We start from the raw sequence: 20,242 nt of genomic DNA on the forward strand, positions 1-20,242 counted from the left end.
TGGCGGTGGTGCTGAATAGGTTGATATCGATGGCTCGATAATCGATTGTTCACTATATACAGGAGCTCCTAGCGTTATAGAGTGGGTAAATTATTGAGAAAGCGATGTTCATTATAAAGAAGCACTTTAGAAATAGTAGAAATTGCATTTATTGGGGCTTACTGCATTTATAAAATAATCCAAATTGCAAACTAAATGCAACCTTGGATATCATATATACTATGTATGTATAATTTTGCAAGTGTGCGAACCCGCAACCTCCCAGCCAAAAGTAGGCTATTCTGCCTTAACTAGCTACATTAACTGGCTGTTTGGCTTCGCTTGCTTTTGAAAGGGTCATTTGTTCATGTGTATTATGAAGGCCTGGTCAAGCGCTGATGGGGTGGCGATGGGGACAAGTGTCTCGTCCACAAGGCCAATTACTCGCGGGACACCCTAATGGCATGGAAGCCTTGATGTGCCTCCATCACTTCGTGCCTGGCTAAAGGCATACATACATAAACGGTGGCATGACGGAGCAGGATGTTTGTGACTGAATGAACACACCGCCACACCGAGGTCTTACTCAGCCCATATCCATTCCCAACCACCTCCAGAAAACTCCCAACAGCATAAAAACGGAGAGCCACCAGCAGCTGAATTTCAGGGCTTAGGGGATAGCGCCATCGAGTTTGACTTGACAAAGTTGGACCAACAAGATGTAAAAGCTGCTGAATTTGCTCCAGTGGCAGGCGAAATTTTTGTAGCATTTTATCTTCTGACATGGAAGCCAGGGGACTAAAGTTTTCTTTTATGAAATACATAAAACACATACGCAGCCGTCTTTGATTTAGGACAACTATTCGCTGTCTCGCTGCCATATAGTTTGACCAAACTCACAAAAATCATGTTTTTAAAATCCCTCACGGGCCGCCACAGGAGTGCAGATGGCCCGCGGGCCGTAGTTTGGACACCCCTGTTATAAACCATTATTTCAAATTTTGAAATCAGAAATTAAACATACCTAAACTGAAATTCTATGTATAATCTGATAAACAAGAAAGTAACATTTCCATGTTCAGTTTTTTTATTTTTTTTACATTTCATTGTAATTTTGTATTCACCCCCTAATGTAAAATGATGTAAAATGTGAAATCCCTCACGGGCCACCACAGGAGTGATAGTGGGCCGCAGATGGCCCGCGGGCCGTAGTTTGGACACCCCTGTTATAAACCATTATTTCAAATTTTGAAATCAGAAATTAAACATACCTAAACTGAAATTCTATGTTCCATGTTCAGTAAAATGTGAATGATTTAAAAAAAACAAAAAAAACAAAAACAAGGAAACTAAATGTGTCTCTTTCATGTCTTGTAAAAAAATTAATAAATCCTGCATTTACTTTTCATATGGTATTTTCATACAAGGTCATTTATTCATTTGGGGGGGGGAAAAGTAACCTGCAATATGCACTTAAAAATAAAAAATAAATATTCTTAATCATCTAAGTGTACTCAAATGTGCTATTTTGGGACACCATGAATATTAACTAAAATGTGTTTTTAACATACTCAAGCGATCGACTCACATTGCTTTCATACGCAACTTTTAACTACCACATTCTGATAGCACTTGAAGACAGCATCAGCTAAAACAAGATTTAGCAATAGAGTGGTGGAACTATGATGTCACTTTGTAGGCGAAAACCCGGAAGCGAATTAGCATTTTAGCACTTTCGGTTCCATCATCCCCAGAGTCAATGGGTTTTTTGAATGGGATTTTGGTTAAATCCCTTAAATAAGGTCCGTGGTTTACACAGGCTCAAGATACTTTCACGTTTTATTCTACGACATAAAACACACCAGTTACACCCCACTCGTGATTTTTTAAAGCTGTTACATTTCTTTAAAAAGACGGTTGCTAACAAGTTGCTAAATGGGACTACAGGCGCTGTCGGAGACATTCAACGTCATCACGCCAAACAGGAACTCATTCTAACCCGCTTTTACAGTCTCGTGCTCTTTTGGATTAAAATTCATCCAGAGTAAATAATTATCATGGAAAATGTTTCTAAAAATAAGTTTAAAAGTGGTCGGAAACATGGTGGTGGTGACGTGGAAGGAGAGCGACCATGGTGCTGTAGTTCGTTTATAGCCTAATGTTAGCTTTTTATTTCTGGCGCTTGTATTTAGGCTTCAAAATTCATAAAATTTGTATTACTTTGTAAAGATTATCTCGATGGTCAAAACGTGTAAGTTTCATGAACTATGATTGAACACAGAGCTTATTTTTTGCGATTATCCAAAAGCCTATGGGAAAATCCTATTGGGTTTTTGTCGAGGGAACCAGTTTCATGCTAACAGCCGATCCGCCTACAGAGTGACGTCATAGTTCCCCCACTCTATAAGCCTTACAGTGAGCCAAGAAGCTCTTTCAGAAAGGCAATTTGGAAAACAAACATGTGATATACTTACTTTGTCTGGAGCTGACGTTCGTGCACAAAGCATTGGTATTAAATCCTAAACATATGGGGGACGTTACCAATTTTTTCCAGGATATTTCCTTATTTAACCATAGTGTCCTTGGCTCAGATGGGGATAGATTATGGCGACTCCTATGTTCATTAGTGCATCCCAAACACAACACTTGTAAAGTCTCTTTGGTGCTGACATTGCATTTAATTCCAGTAATGGTGGACAGCATCTTCTCACTCAGGGCTGTGTTTATGTTAATAGGGCAGAGTGTTTCACAAATGGGCGGGAATTTTTCCCCTCAGTGATGTGCACAGAGGGAGAATCTGAAACGGCTCTTTTGGAGAGATTTATTGGTTTTATAAAAAATGAGTTGGTGGATTTTTAACATTATAGGCTGGTTGTTTTCACACAACTGTGTTCAAACACCTTAAAAAGTAATTTTTGCATAATAGGTACCCTTTAATGTCAAGCCCTGCTTAAGGGTATTTAAAAAAACAAAAAAACAAAACACACGCTCTTACACATACTCATCCCCATAAAATCTGAAATGTTCTGGATTTTACACCAAAGACGTGTCTCTCGTATAGTTTTAAATGGGGAAAAAATGCAATGCTCAATATGACTGCTCTATCGAACGAAGCCCCACCTTCTGAGCAAAAGAGCCAATCCCTAACTGAAGTGCATCAGTGCAGCTACTGTAGAAGACCCAGTTGCTATAGAAACAGTCAGCATGCATGTCCAGTCAGGCTGGTCTAGCCTGAAAAATAAGATTTTTTTTAATGCTATTTCAGCAAAATAAACAACATTTATGAGACAGTTGTCAGATTTTATTGGTGATTACAAATATGAAATTTAATCATGAGCTTGGCGAACAGTTTTGGAGAATTTGATGTTTCCCCATTCAAAGAGATAGGAGCTGCACTTGCATGCCCGAGAGGCATTTCAAAGATGGCAGCCGAGCGACATGACTTGCCTTAAAGGGACTTTGGTTACACTTAGGTGCGTTGTTTAAAAAAAAAAACAAAAAAAAAAAAAAAGTTTTTCTATTATAAACTGACCAAATACCAATATTAATGCATAGGGTAATCACTCAAAAGTTAGAAAAAATGAAATTGGTCAAGCAAGCTCCACTGGACCACTTGATACGGACTGACCCTATATTACTATATCAGTGTGTACATTGACAAAATTGGCAAACCATTGACAACAGAGGAGCAAATGGCCCAAAACATGTACGTAAACTACAATCAGAGATTGTGAATATTATGGTATGTACTCCAGAAAGCAATCTCTGTAAGGTAAACCCCGATGATCGCTTTCTTAAAATGCAATAGGAGCTGAAGGATAAGGACAACCACTACATTTTTAAGTACTGCTACGGTTTGAAATTAGGATATTTATGAAATTAGGATAGAAATTAGGATATTTAAGAATAGCATATCAACGTTCATCTCCAGATACATTTGACCTTCCGGTTGCAGGGGTGAGTTCTGCAAGCATGTACAGTACATTTTAAATTATTCTGTATTAAAGGCTGCTTGTGTGAATTTGTCAAGAACATGTTTGGGTCATATTTCACACCAAAATAAATTTCTCTAAAGAAAATAGAATTATATTTTGCAGAAGAAAAAATATTTTTGAATTCTAAGTAGTGAAAAAAAACCTCGCCAATGCAATCCTAAAACTATATATTATTTAAATCATAAAATACCTTTATAAAATACAATTGCAGGTATAAATTATGGTACTTGTTGTACTGCATTTAATTTATGCTGATTAATAAAAATAATTGAAAAAAGTTCAGTAAATCCAGACAAGAAAATTTTCATTACTGGTTTTTTTTTTAACAGTAATGAAATTATAAGGAGAGACTATAATTGACCCTTCGCAAAGAGCTTGATTGACAGATGATCTGACCAATCATAACGCCGGATCTGCCATTTTGTCCAACAAATAAACCAGACAGGAGAGTAGATTAACTTCCGTGAACTTAAATTTAAGAAAAATGGTGTGTACTGACGTATTTCTGTGGTTGAAGTAGAATACGTTCTGATGTTTGTTTTTTTGCTCTTGAGGTAAATATGAAAAGACGACTGGTTCACGTGCCGTTTGAACTGAGATGCTACAGTGATCCGTCACGACACATTAAAGAGCCACAAAACTGTTTATTGTTTGAATTTCTTAAATGACAAAATTTGAAAGCTGAGATCTTGTTTCATACCAGAAGTAACCTGCTCTGTCTTGTCTGTCAGCGCATTGTCAGTTTCCTCTTTGCTCCGTGATGTATTTTTTACTGCGTGAGAATATGATGTGTAGTGTGAGATCAGCATGGATTGTCGGTATATAGCAACAGTAATTAAGGAGGGCGGGTTTTTGCAAAGGGTCAACTGGTACAATAATAATGTCACAATATAAAAACTGTAATAGCTTTAAAATAGGCTTAATTTTTGTAATACAAATATTTTTTGGATGCAATATGACCCAGACATTTCATTCACAGAGTACAGTTTGCCCCTGCCTTTTTAAAGGTTGTATCTACTAAAGTATTTTGACCAAAATAGTTCTACTAAAGCATGCCAACCAAAACAGATTTTCAGAAGTTTTAGTAAATCAGTTTTACATTTTTACAGACAACAGCAAAGAAAAGTATACATCTGAAAAATCCTTCTCACAAGCAGGGATTGCTAATTGATCAGCAATTAATAAATACAATCAAAAGTTTGACATCTCAGAGAAAATAACCCCACCAATTCCACGTGTGGTCCCTATGAGTTTTGTGAAAGAAAAAAAAAAAAAAGGATTTCAAAACAGTGGCATAAAATCTTTTATCCCAATTTTGCATACTCCAATTTTAAGGGTATGCGAGGGAGATTTACAGAGCTGAACAGTTGCACACTTATAGAGCCTATATAATCTCACTCAAGCAAAATCTGAGATTTGTTGTGCAGCAACTTCTTGAATATCGCTATATTTATCTTCTTTACAGTTGACCACCAAGTCACACTTTCCTCCTACAGTCCAAACAATTGCATTTTCACATTAGTCCCAGATTCCTGAGGAACATGCTTTCTTCATCTTTTTCAAATAATATTTTATAAGCAAAGTCAAAATGCAGGCTGAATCCATATAGACTTTTAGCAGGAGGTGGATCCATCACATGTTTCCGACCCTGATGTTGGGATTCAGCATGGGATCCAGGTTCGGATCTGTCTCAGCTGATGCCCTACCCAGTTTGGCCATGATTATGATGAGGGTAAAGAAACCAATCACCCCAACCAACAGCAACATGAAGATTCGCTGTTTCAGAGTGAGAGCCTTTTTCTTAGTGCCAGTACGATTCCTAAAAAAAAAAGGAATAAATACATTCAAACATATGGGAACACTTTAGAATGCCGTTTCTTACTTACTGCATAACTAATAAGGAATTATTGAACTAACAGGTAACTACTTAGTAGTTAACAGTAGTGAGTTAAGTGTTAATGAATAAGGAAGATGTGTTAACTAATAAGTATGTAATACAATTTTATGATTGTGTTAAGTAACAGTTAGCTAATCAATAATCAATGTATTATGTCATACCTCCTGAAGAACTACTATTAATTATCTATCTTAAGGTTCAAGAAAAATAACTATGACGTAACTAATACTTAACAGTTACACACAAATATGGCCCACAAATCAAGTACTTGAGTAAAAGTAAAGACACCCCAATAAAATATTACTCCAGTAAAATTATAAGTAGGCCTATTCATTTTCAAAATTACTTGAGTAAAAGCAACAAGTACAAAGTACTACTACAGTAGCAGCTTTGTTACAGTCCACTACTACTATTATTAGCCTATAATGGAAATGAAATGTGCGTTTTGTTTGCTGCACACCCAAAAGGACAAAAGGAGTTTTTGGCTGTATGGTAAATAATTGCTTTGTGCGCATGTTCTGTAGGAAATCTGCTTCGGAAAGGAACCCCAACTCCACTTCCTTGCCATAACTATCCAAGTAATACAGATAATCTCTGTAAAATGGTGGTTTATTTATTTATTTACCGAAACACTGGGATGTAGCTGTTGGGTCATATTTGTTTTTTAGTCTTGGGTAGATTTTGTGCTGCGTTAACGCCTCACCCCACCCCCCATTCTCTCCCTCCCCTCCCCATTCTCACTGAGTGCGGGCGGTATTTCATCCTCTTCAGGAGAGGGAAGTTGCAGCAGTGCTAAATTCGTGCATTTCTTTGGCGAAATACAGGAGCGGTCCACCCAAGTGCCATCCTTCCACGGTACATGTGGGCCAGATAATCATTCCACGTGTGCCAGATGTGGGCCGCATCTGGGCCGACACTATATTGCTATCTGGGTTGTATCGTGTATTTTACAAAGTGTATGATTACTTTTATAGGTTTTTTTTAGTGTAAATTTGCTTTGTGTCAAAATGATTTAGTAATTATTATTTACTAATAGGTTCACTTTAGAATACGGTTTCAGGTTCTAAGTAATTCTTGCGGAATTATCTAATAATTCTTTATTAATTACTAATGGGTTCCCAATATTTTCACTTTAGAACAGGCCTACTGTTTTAGGTTCAAAATAAGTCAGAATTATTTGATAGTTCTTTATTAATTACTAATGGGTTACCTGTATTTTCACTTTCCCTCAGTCCTTGCCTTACATACAGAAATTAATGGTAATATGGTATATGCTGAGGAGGCACACATACAGTACTGTATATAAAATATACACTGGAGTGGTGGTGGGGTTCCTATCGGAAGCTAATTTCTTACAAAACGCAAAACAATTCACTACACAGACAAAACCTCTATAAAATGTATTGCATTTATTAATATTGCATTCTCATACTACTACTACTACTACTATAAGTCAAGTCAAGTTGAGCTTTATTGTCATTCTTCTACATGTGGGGACATACAGTAGAACGAAATGTCGTGCCTCGCAGGACCACGGTGCTACATAAATACAGACATACAACAATGAAGTAAAAAACACTATAAACCTATACACAACTAACCTACTGACAGATTTAACTAGTATACTATATATAAGTATTTACCCTATACAAACTAAAAGAATGAAGGATAAAAAATACAAACTATACGAATGCTTCACAAATACTGTACATGTGCAAAGAGAGACATTTTGAGTCAAGCAGCTGGTTGGGGAACAGTGCAGGATGATTTGTAGTGCATGAGCATGTAAACATACATATATTGCTGAGTCTTTTGTGGGATTGTGTACACGCAGCAGTGTGTGTAAAGTGTCTAGTGCACATAGAGGAGAGTGTGTTTCTACAGGTGGTTTGTACAGGCCCATGTTTCAGGAGGTAGGGGTTTGCATGGGGGTGGGGTGATTTGAGTTCAGGGCTCTCACAGCCTGGGGGAAAAAGCTGTTGAGCAGTCTGGCGGAGCGGGCTCTAATGCTCCGGTACCGTCTTCTTGATGGTAGGAGCTGGAAGAGATTGTGGGAGGGATGGGTGGAGTCCTTCACGATGCTAGAATGTGGTGAGGATGGGTGGAGGGAGACTTGCTCTTTTCAGTCGGCGGAGAAAGTGTAGGCGCTGTTGTGCCTTTTTGGAGAGTGACATGGTGTTGGTGGTCCAGGTGAGATCCTCTGTGATGTGCACCCCCAGGAATTTAGTGCTGCTGACTCTCTCCACAGTCGAGCTGTCGATGGTCAGTGGGGGGTGGTCAACGGAGTTTCTTCTGAAGTCCATCACAACCTCCTTTGTCTTCTCCACATTGAGGGACAGATTGTTAGTGCCACACCATTCCGCCAGCTGTGCCACCTCCTCTCGTAGTGCGTTTTATCATTGTTGCTGATGAGACCTACCACTGTTGTGTCACCGGCAAACTTGATGATGTGGTTGGAGCTGAGCTTGGCAGTGCAGTCGTGGGTCAGCAGTGTGAAGAGCAGCGGGCTGAGCACACAGCCTTGTGCTCAGTGTGGTAGAGCTCAAGGTGTTGTGGCCGACACGGACTGACTGAGGTCTTCCGGTTAGAAAATCCAGGATCCAATTACAAAGGGAATTGTTAAGGCCCATTACTACTAATAATAATAACATTCATATGAAAGGGTCATAACTAAATGTAATTGTGTTTGACTGTTCATTAGTAGTTACTTCATAGTTATTTTTCTTGAACCTTAACTAGTAGATAATAGTAGTCCTTCAGGAAGTACAGAATACGTTAGTTATTGATTAGCTAACTGTTACTTAGCACAATCATAAAATTGTATTACATACTGATTAGTTAACATATTCGGGGTCACCCCTAGTATTTACACATCACCCAGTAGGGGTGTCGAAATTAATCGTTGCATTGCGATGCGGACGTGGATGATTCTGCATAGTAATAAACAGTAATAGACCATAATCGATTATAGCCTACTGACGTCATTTGTATACGTGCTTGTCACGCGATTATTAAAAATGCACTCTCTATTTTTACATCTGAGCTTGGCTTTTTCCTGTATTTGGCACGTGTACACATTACAGACATTCGCGGCGGGCTTCATTGCACAGAATATGTACTGTGAGATACGTGCGCATTGCTTGACTATGCTTCCACTCACTGTTATTTTAGTCTTTCACTTTAGGTATGCTTTCATTAATGCCATTTGGAATGCAGTACGTATTAGATGCACGAAACTCACGTACTGATAAGACTTTCACGTGTGCTTTGCATTTGTTTGTCCTGAAGCTCGTGACTGCAGTTAAATGCACTTGCATCTCCGAATACTTTTATGATTCAAAATTAATGTGTAAGTTATGTTTTCAGAAGAGGATATGTCGAAACAGATCTGTGCATTAGTGTGAATGTAGCCTATTAAAGCTGCCATTGTCTATGATCTCATCAGTAATAATCAAATGGCAATAATGCTGAGGAAAAAAGAAAAACTCATAACTATGTTTGTCTGTAAACGTTCGCATACTTAAAAAGCACTTTCAGTATCTAAGAGTGCTTTATCACTTGTAATTGTCTTTTCCCCTCTTTATTACTTTATATTTGCTTGCATGTTTTGAAGCTATATTTACTTGAACTCTTAATAATAATTAGATATTAATTCATTTATTAATTAACGTAATTATTTTAAAAAGTAGACTGCTTATATAATCTAATAAAAATGCACAAAATAAATTGGATAAAATCATGATGCATCATGATATAGAATTGAATCGTTGACATGATAATCGTAATCAAATCGAATCGTGAAACCAATGCCGATTCACACCCCTACATATTAGTTGTGTAAAATCAATGCTGGCAAAACTGCCAATGAAAATATATAACAGCATAGTATGTTATATGTACATGACAATATATTACATGACAAGTACAACCCCAATTCCAGAAAAGTTGGGATGTTTCGTGAAATGCCATAAAGTCAAGAATATGTTATCTGTTCATTCTCTTTAACCATTATTTGACTAAAGTACAAAGAAAAAAATGTCAGTGTTTTCACTGGCCAACTTTTAGTTTTATTTTGTAAATATAAACAAATTTTGATGGCTACAACACCGTTTTGAAATCATTCACAGTAAGCAGGTGAAATAGAAATAGGTTAGGATATCATGTTTGGGTATAAGAGGAGCATTTCAGCCTTTGCAAGGGAAGCTGGATCATGGCTCATCACTTTGTGCCAAATTTTTATGACAAAAATGTCAATCAAATCAAAATCAAAATCAAAATGAACATTTCTCAACAGAAAATCACAAAAAAGGTATGTCTTTCACCAACTACCTCACATAATATTGTGAAAAGATTCAGGGAATCCAGATAAATGTCAGTCTGTGTAGGGCAAGGCAGGACACCTCAGGTGAATGTGGATGACCTTTGAGCCCTCAGATGGCATTGCATAAGAAACTGTCATGCTGTTAAATATAGCCACATGGGCTCCAGAAGTACTTCAGAAAAACCACTGTCACTTAACACATCCAACAGCTGCATCAATAAATGCAACCTGAATGCAACTCTAGCAGAAAGCTACACATCAATTCTATGCAGTGATGCCATGGGGTTCTCTGGGCCAGAGCTCATCTCAGATAGTCAAAAAGACGATGGAAATGTGTGCTGTACTCAAGTCCACATTTAAACTTGTTCTGGGAAAATGGATTTTGAGTTCTCAGTACCAAAGACCAAAGGGACCATCCAGGCTTTCATCACCAACAGATGCAAACGCAAACAACTGTCATGGTATGGGGGTGCAGCAGAGCAAACGGAATTGGTGACTGGAATATGTGCAAAGGTACCATTGAAATGGAATTGTACAGATACTATACTGCCATCAAGATGATATCTTTCATGGGAAGTCCATCAAGATAATGCCAGCTCTCATTCTGCATGTGCTACAACAGCGTGTGTGCTAGACTGGGGTGCCTGCAGTCCAGATCTGTCTCCAATTGAAAATGTATGACCAGTCATGAAAAGGAGAATAAAACAATGACAATCACAGACTTCTAAGAATCTTCAAAGCATTCTAAATTTTTTGTTCAGCCAGATTGGACAACAATTTTGCTTGCAAAACTTGAAGTACTAGTATCCTCAATTCCCAAACAATTAAACATTGTAATTAAAAGGAAAGTTGATGTGGTACAGTGTTAAACATGCCTCTGTCCCAACTTTTTTGGAGTGTGTTGCAGCCATGAAAATCAAAATTTGTTTATAGTTACAAAATAAAATTAAAAGTTGGCCAGTGAAAATATTGGACATTTTTTCTTTGTCAATTAAATATAATATAAATTATCAATTTAGTAGAGAATGAACAGATAACATTCTTGATTTTATGGCATTTCACATAACGTTCCAACTTTTCTGGAATTGGGGTTGTAGGATTAGGCTTTTTTTCTTCTTTTTTTTTGCTGCAATAAGTGAATTTAAGCCACAGACTGAGGACACTCACTTTAGAACTTGTGCAAACCAGCTAAGGGCAGGCCGTCTGCGGTACTTATCATCATCAAAGTCAATCTGCATCACTGCACTGTGTCCTGAATCCCGCGTGTCATATACCTTTCTTGGGGATACAGCTGAGAAGACACATTAGAAGAAATTAAAGGTTATATATTAGAGATTATATTTATACTAATCATACACCTAAAGCACACTGTTACAGACATCAAATGCAATTTTAAAAATGTTGTTCATGACCCAGTATGAGATTCTGCTGCTGAAGTTTAATAATTTTTAAACACATACACAAAATTATTGATTATAATTGAGAAAAAAGTTTTGATCCGCCATACTGAATGACCAGATCACTGGTCACCATTCAGTCAATTAAACATTGATTTCTTTTGCCATACTATCAAATTGCTACATCAAAGTACTTACTAATTGTTTTACATGCAGTATGTATTATTTACTGCACAGAATGCAGTAAACAGTAAACTAGTGTTCCAGTCTGAACACAATATTGGCATAAGCCTTCACAACAAATTTAAACCACTAATTATTCATTTTTAATTTCCATACACACATACATACATACATACATATATTGCATATACAGTGCCCTCCATAAGAACAATTGGAACAATAAAGACAAAATTGCTCTGTTGGCTGTGGAGTCAAGACATTTGCAAATATGATTAAAAGATGAATATGAGATAAAACTACAGAATGTCACATTTTATTATTAGCCGTTTCAACACATATGTTTTACCAAATAAAAAGAACAGCACTTTTAGAGTTCATCCCACTCATTGATGTGAGCATAAGTATTGGGACAGTTGAACATAAGGCAGATACAGTGGTGTGAAAAAGTGTTGGCCCCCTTCCTGATTTTTTATTTTTTTGCATGTTTGTCACACTTTAATGTTTCAGATCATAAAACAAATTTAAATATTAATCAAAGATAAGTAAACAACATGCAGTTTTTAAATGAAGGGGTTTTTTTATGAAGGGAAAACAAAATCCAAACCCACATGGCCCTGTGTGAAAAAGTGTTTTCTTTGATTAATATTTAAATTTGTCTGATGATCTGAAACATTAAAGTGTGACAAACATGCAAAAAATAAAAAAATCAGGAAGGGGGCCAACACTTTTTCACACCACTGTATAAAAGATTAAAAGCTATTATTTAGTTGTAGATCCCGTGCGCACAATCACAGCAGTGAATCTGTGACCCATAGACATCACCAGACTCTTGGTCTCATCCTTTGAAATGCTTTTCCCAGCCTTTAATGCAGCCAATTCCAATTGTTGCTTGTTTTGGGGAGTTTCTGCCTTTACTCTCCTCTCCAGCTGGTGAAATTCATGTTCAATCAGATTTAAATCTGGAGATTGACTTGGGCAATCTAAGACTTTCCATTTCTTTGCCCTTATAAATTCCTTGGCTGAACTGGCAGGGTGTTTTTGGTCATTGTCCTGATGCAATATGAAGCACTTCACAATGAATCTGGTGGCATTTTCTTGAATATTGGTAGGCAAGATGGTTTTGTACCCTTCCAAATTCATTCTGCTACCGTCATCATACCTTAAGTCATCAGTAAAGTTGAGAGGGCCTGTTCCTGAGGTAGCCATGCATGCCCATGCCACGACAACACCTCCACCATGCTTTACAGATGAGGCTGTATGCTTGGGATCATTGCAGTTCCCTTTTTTTCTCCACAATTTTGCTTTCCCATGGTTCTCAACCGGGGGGGCGCGGACACTCTCGCGGGGGGCGCGAGTAGGCTACAGGATGGGAGGAAAAAAAAATTTGGAAATTTTTTTTTAATCACTAAACTACTGTCATAAAAAGTTATCTGAATAAAAATTAAATGTGTTTGGACTGATTAAAAAAAGCGTTTTGAACAAATTTGATTGGTTTGTCGATAGTGAGCGCAAATGCATGTGATAAGCGGTTTTATTAAGCGAGTCATTGAGTCGTTCATTCAAACGATTCGTTCAAACGGCCGATTCATCAAGAATGAGACAGATGTTTGTGCATGGGTCATTGAATCTTTGACTCAACCGATTCGTTCAAAACACTGAATCATTCAAAACACGATTGAGTGTTGCTGTGAGATGCGCAATGCTGTGATCTTTGCTTGGATTCATCGGATCTATTTTCGCTGCTAAAATAGACCAAAACAATTTCATCAAAAATGTAAGTGACTTAATAATATTATTAACTTGTTTGTTGAACTGTCATATGAAATCAGTGTCACATTTTCAACCGTGAGGCGATGGTAAATTAAGTGATGGTCAATTGTCAGCTCTCTTGTTCGTCAGGTCGTGTGATGTATGTTGCTGAACTGTATTCAAATTAGGGGTGTGCGATATGACGATTTTTGATCGTGGACGATAAAAATATCTCCACGATCTGCTTTTGAAGAAATATCGTAGTAGGCTATCGTGCTGCACATTATGTCAAATACAGTTCTGGCTCCTCCATCTCTATATACTGCACAACACGACATACAGCAGTAGAGTTACTCTGACAGGACACTGCACTTATTCGCGATCGCAAAAGTACATTATTTGCATACAAGCCTTGCTGGTTAAATGTTTAATTCGCGCGCTGGTCTGACGTGCGCTTTATCTGAGCGCATACACCTGAAGCACGCGCACTAAAAAGTCTGTCTAACAGCACCTGATTACTCAACTAACTTGTCTTTTGTGCTAATACTGTCAAAACACACAAGGTATACATACAGACTCAGTTGGTTATCTCTAAAAGGAAAGTAAATAGTTAAGAGAGAAACGGATGCGTGCCTGTATATTAGATGCGTGCAGCTCTTAAAGAGACAGGACACTAAACGTGCTGTCGACTGTCATTAAAGGGATAGTTCACCCTAAAATTTAATTTCTGTCATTATTTACTCACTCACATGTTGTCCCAAACTTCTATTAATTTCTTGTGCTGAACCCAAAAGAAGATATTTTGACGAATGAGGGTAACCAAACAGTTGCTGGTACACATTGACTTTGATAGCAGGAAAGAAAGATCCTATGGAAGTCACTGAGGACCAGCAACTGTTTGGTTTTCCACCTTCTTCAAAATAGCATTTATGTTCAGCAGAAGAAAGAAACTCATTCAGGTTTAAAACAACTTTTGAGTAAATGATGGTATAAAAATAAAACATTATGACAGAATTGACAGACAGATGACAGAATATTTATTTTTGGGGGAACTATTCATTTAACGTCAAAACAACAAAACGCAAAGAGAAAAATCACTCACTATTCTTGACTGAAAAACTTTAATACAGTTGCTTTAGGAATCAGTCTATCTAGTGTTTTATTTTTATATTTGTTCATTCAATTTCATTGAATGCTCTGCTAAATACACCTTTTGTACCTGAAAATAAAGCACTGTTTGTTTTATTTGTATATTATGTGTATTTGTAATGTGTATCTTTGTTCTTATTTTTTAATAAGAAAGATAAAATAATGACAAAGATTTTTTATCTTCGCCCCCTTTGGCCTAAATATCTGCCATGCATCTTTGTCTTTCTAGTTTGGCTGTAATGCTCAGACAACTTGTAAAACCAAAATAGTAAAACCAACATGACAAAGAATCGTGATAAAATCGTGAATCGTGATATTTTAAAAAAAAAATCGTGATATGATATTTTTCCCATATCGCCCACCCCTAATTCAAATGTTATAAATATAAAAACACCACATTTTGAAATTTAACTGCAGTATGTCAATTCAGTTTATTTGTGTGTGCTGCGCTCATAGACTTTAGAAAACGGCGCTCATTTGTTTGATTTCTCCTCGAGAAGCTGCGCAAGCCTCAAAAGTTTAAGGTCCTTGCACCCTGGCTGAGTCCGAAACGGTCGTATTTGTTTTTTCATATTCGTCATTTGGTGGCTCTCAATTGTCAAAAACACCCCTCAAAATATTTGCTACGGATGCGAAAAATGCAGAAAATCGAACCATCCGAATTAATTTTTATGACGGACGGAAGTTGCAGAGGCTGCAAACGTATCAAACGTGAGGTCGTATTTAGTTTTATATATATTTGGCGAAGCATCTGGATGACACTATGTGGGGGGGGGGGGGGGGGGGGCACTGGGGCCCCAACTGCAATGAACCAGCTTTGGGGGGGCCCAGCTTGCAAAAGTTTGAGAACCCCTGACTTAGATAAAGGTTTGTCTTTGTCTCATCGGTCCATAAACACAGTTCTAAAACTCTTCTGGCTCACCTTTGTGCTTTTTTGCAAACTCTAATCTTGCCTTTCTATTTTTGGTGCTGGTCAGAGGTTTGGATCTTGCTGTGTAGCATCTGCAATTCTGTGTCAAATTCTGAGGACAGTAGATTGTCAGAGCATCACCCCAGCTTTCTGGAAGTTGCTGGTGATTTTCCAGACACATCTTTTAGGATTCATTTTCACAGCTTTTATGATTTGTCTGTCATCAATTACTGTTGTTTTCTCAGCCGATCAGGTCATTGTTGGTTGCTGGTGGTTTCCAAACTCTTGATTTCTCCATGCCCTTTGTTTTTGCTAGAGCTCTAACTGACTTCCTCTTTTCTTTTAGCATCCAAATTGCTTGCTTTTCTCTCAAAGTCAGCTCCCTCGTCTTCATCCTGGTTTGTGTGTGTCATCATCGAATGCAAGATTCAGAATACAGAAGTAATGGATATAACTGATACGACACATTCCCTGCTTTTGATATCTGAAGAATTAATGCAACAGGACACAGCTGATCACTAAGAAAGACCTGTGAGGCAACTGTTCCAATACTTATGCTCACATCAGATAGGGGGATGAAACTCTAAAAGTGCTGAACTTCTTAGCTGGTAAAACATCTATGTGTTGAATCACCCAATAATAGAATGTGACATTCTGTAGTTTTGTCTCATATTCATCTTTTAAACTTGACTCCACAGCCAACAGAGCAATTTTGTCTTTACTGTTCCAATATTTTTGGAGGGCACTGTATAATCATAATGGGTATATATATAGGCACCCTTGATAAATATGAGCAAAGGCGGCTGTGAAAATAAATCTGCATTGTTTATCCTTTTGACCTTTCACTCAAAAAATTCACAAAATCAATCAGAGAAGTGGAGAGAAAATCTCATGATGAAATAAATGTTTTTCTCCATTGAATGTTGGCCACAATTATTGGCACCCCTAGAAATTCTTATGAGTAAAATATCTCTGAAGTATATTCCCATTCATATTTACATTTTTTTAATCACACCAGGGTGACTAGGAGCATGAAATTGTCCAGCCATGACTTCCTGTTCCACAGGATTATACATATGAGGAATATAAAGGCCAAATTCCCTTAATCAATCACAAGGAGTAAAACCTAAGAATATAGTTCTGATGTGCAGAACAAGATTGTTGAGCATCACAAAATAAAAAGTGGCTGTAAGAAAAGAGTTAAAGCATTGAAAATCCCCATTTCCACCATCAGGGTAACAATTAAGATGTTCTAATCAACTAAAGATGTTAAAAAATCTGCCTGGAAGAGGATGTGTCTATATCGTCCTAATGCACGGTGAGGAGGAGAGTTGAGTGGCCAAAGACTCTCCAAGGAGATATATATATAGATTCCTATACATATACACATACACACACACACATATACTAGGGGTGGGAATCTTTAGTCACCTCACGATCCAATCTGATTAGCTCTGGTCAAACGCTACAGGAGGCGCAGACGGGGAAAGAGAGCCGGCGCGCTCGTGAAACTTCGTCAGCGCGGATTTAGAACGGCGTTACCTAGCATCCATTTGTCGAATCTCCGCTCTCTACCCAACAAAACGGACGAACTCCTTCTGCTCTCCCGGACAAACAAGGACTTTTCTAACTCTGCTGCTCTGTGTTTCACGGAAACCTGGTTGAATGGCGACATACCGGACAGCGCGATTCATCTGCCTAATTACCAGCTGATCAGAGCAGATCGGGACACAGAATCAACGGGGAAATGGCGCGGCGGCGGGACATGCTTTTACATCAATGAGAGGTGGTGTACAGATGTAACTGTGTTAAAGAAGATGTGCTGCTCAGATCTAGAAACGCTCTTCATTAACTGCAAGCCGTTCTATTCGCCGCGGGAGTTCTGCTCGTTCATTCTCGTGAGTGTCTACATTCCACCGCAAGCGCACGTGAGCACAGCTTTACAGAAACTCGCTGATCTGATCACAGAGAGTGAGCAACAACACCCGGACTCTGTTTTAATCATTCTCGGGGACTTTAATAAAGCAAATCTCTCCCGTGAACTGCCAAAATACAGACAGCACATCACATGTCCCACCAGAGACAGTAATATACTGGATCACTGTTACACAACAATAAAGGATGCATATCACTCTGTTCCACGAGCAGCTTTAGGACTCTCTGATCACTGTTTGGTTCATCTTATTCCATCCTACAGGCAGAAACTTAAAGTCTGCAAAGCCTGTATTAAGATCTGTTAAAAGATGGACTAACGAAACAGAGCGGGATTTACAAGCCTGTTTCGACCTGACTGATTGGACTGTTTTTGAAGCTGCTGCAAATGATTTGGACGAGCTCACAGAGACTGTAACATCTTATATCAGTTTCTGTGAGGACATGTGCATTCCTACCAGGACTCATCTATTCTACAACAATGACAAACAATGGTTCACTGCCAAACTCAGACAGCTCCGTCAGGCCAAAGAAGATGATCACAGAAAGGGGGATAAAGTCTTGTACAAACAGGTCAAATACACACTGGTAAAGGAGATCAGAGTGGCAAAGAGGAATTATTCTGACAAGCTCAGGAACAAATTCTCTTCCAGTGATCCTGCTTCAGTGTGGTTAGGATTGAAGGACATCACCAGCTACAAAACACCACCCCCCAGCACTCTGGAGAATCAACACCTGGCAGACGACTTAAACGAGTTCTTTTGTCGTTTTGAACGATAACCCCACACCTGCCCAGAACACCCCTCCACACAACCATTCACACCTCCAGCAACCCCTCTCTCCCCCACATCTACAATTCAAATCAGCGAAGATGATGTGTGCCAGGTCTTCAGGAAGAACAAAAGAAGGAAAGCACCTGGTCCAGATGGTGTGTCACCAGCCTGCCTAAAAATCTGTGCTGATCAGCTAGCCCCCATCTTCACACAGATCTTCAATAGATCACTGGAGCTGTGTGAAGTCCCCTCATGCTTCAAACGCTCCACCATCATCCCCGTCCCAAAGAAACACAAAATTACTGGACTTAATGACTACAGACCTGTGGCCCTAACGTCTGTAGCCATGAAATCATTCGAAAGACTGGTTTTGGCTCATCTGAAGGACATCACTGGACCCTTACTGGACCCCCTGCAGTTTGCCTACAGAGCAAACAGGTCTGTGGATGATGCAGTCAACATGGGACTGCACTTTATCCTGCAGCATCTGGACAGACCAGGGACTTATGTGAGGATCCTGTTTGTGGACTTCAGCTCTGCTTTTAACACCATTATCCCGGAAACCCTTCAAAATAAACTAACCCAGCTCTCCGTCCCCACCTCGGTCTGCCAATGGATCAACAGCTTCCTGACAGACAGACAGCAGTTAATAAAGCTTGGCAAATTCACATCCAGCACTCGAACCATCAGCACTGGAGCTCCTCAGGGCTGCGTTCTCTCCCCACTGCTCTTCTCCCTCTACACCAACGACTGCACATCTAAAGACCCCTCTGTCAAGCTCCTGAAGTTCGCAGACGACACCACACTGATCGGCCTCATCCAGGACGGTGACGAGTCTGCTTACAGACAGGAGGTTAAGGAGCTGGCTGTCTGGTGCAGTCTTAACAACCTGGAGCTTAACACGCTCAAAACTGTGGAGATGATCGTGGACTTCAGGAGAAACCCCCCTGCTCTCCCCCCACTCACCATCATGAACAGCACTGTGACTGCAGTGGAGTCATTCAGATTCCTGGGCACCACCATCTCTCAGGACCTGAAGTGGGATATTCACATTGACTCCATTGTCAGGAAGGCCCAGCAGAGGTTGTACTTTCTTCGCCAGCTGAGGAAGTTCAACCTGCCACAGGACTTACTGAAACAGTTCTACTCTGCCATCATTGAATCCATCCTCTGCACCTCAATAACTGTCTGGTTCAGCTCAGCTACCAAATCTGACCTCAGAAGACTACGGAGGGTAGTCCGGACTGCTGAGCGAATCATTGGTACAACCCTCCCCACTCTCCAAAAACTGTACTTATCCAGAGTGAGCAAAAGGGCTGGTAAAATCACTCTGGACCCCTTACATCCAGCACACAACCTCTTTGTACTGTTACCGTCTGGTCGACGCTACAGAGCTCTGAGCACCAGAACGACCAGACACAGGAACAGTTTCTTCCCTCAGTCAATACATCTCATGAACACTCAATAAATAAACGTGGAACACACAACTAATTCATTATCCATTCACCACACTCACTTATTTTATTTTTCTCATTTCTAATTTGCACATATTTGACCTGTACATACATAGTCGCCTATATTATATATTGTGTATTTTTTTTATTTTTTTTTTTGCTGCTTTGTACATTGGTTATTGGCTATTTCTTGTTATTTTGTTTTATTACCTGTGTCCTGTCCTGTTACTGTCTTTCTGTTGCACTGTGGAGCTTCTGTCACTACAACAAATTCCTTGTATGTGTAAACATACTTGGCCAATAAAGCTCATTCTGATTCTGATTCTGATTCTGATCCTTTCCAATGAAGCCCGTGAATGTCGTTGTAATTCGCTTCAACCTTTCCGGACTTTATGAAAGATTATTTTACGGAAGGTTTGAGTGGTGTGTGTGTGTGTGAGGAATTGGAAGCAAGCAGAATACGGGTGTTTCTAAAGCAAACTCTGCGTCATCGCACATCTGGT

General features: G+C 38.9%; 1 protein-coding gene across 2 annotated transcripts in view; it reads right to left on the minus strand.

Moving 5' to 3' along the window:
* Positions 1 to 3,267: 3,267 nt before the first annotated feature.
* Positions 3,268 to 20,242, minus strand: part of LOC306870865 (zinc finger protein-like 1) — a 67,136-nt gene continuing 50,161 nt past the window's right edge. The window contains exons 7-8 of one of the 2 annotated variants that reach the window (XM_079418337.1): positions 11,360 to 11,483; positions 3,268 to 5,793 (exon numbers count right to left, since the gene is read on the minus strand). In XM_079418337.1, the coding sequence (XP_079274463.1) occupies positions 5,607 to 5,793; positions 11,360 to 11,483 (311 nt within the window). In that variant the 3' untranslated portion in view covers positions 3,268 to 5,606. Of the gene's footprint in view, positions 5,794 to 10,797; positions 10,854 to 11,359; positions 11,484 to 20,242 lie in introns of those variants that run through there. The other variant, XM_079418338.1, reaches the window with a different exon arrangement.

This window comes from Barbus barbus, assembly GCF_936440315.1.
Source record: "Barbus barbus genome assembly, chromosome: 6".
In the NCBI taxonomy this organism is placed as follows: domain Eukaryota; kingdom Metazoa; phylum Chordata; class Actinopteri; order Cypriniformes; family Cyprinidae; genus Barbus; species Barbus barbus.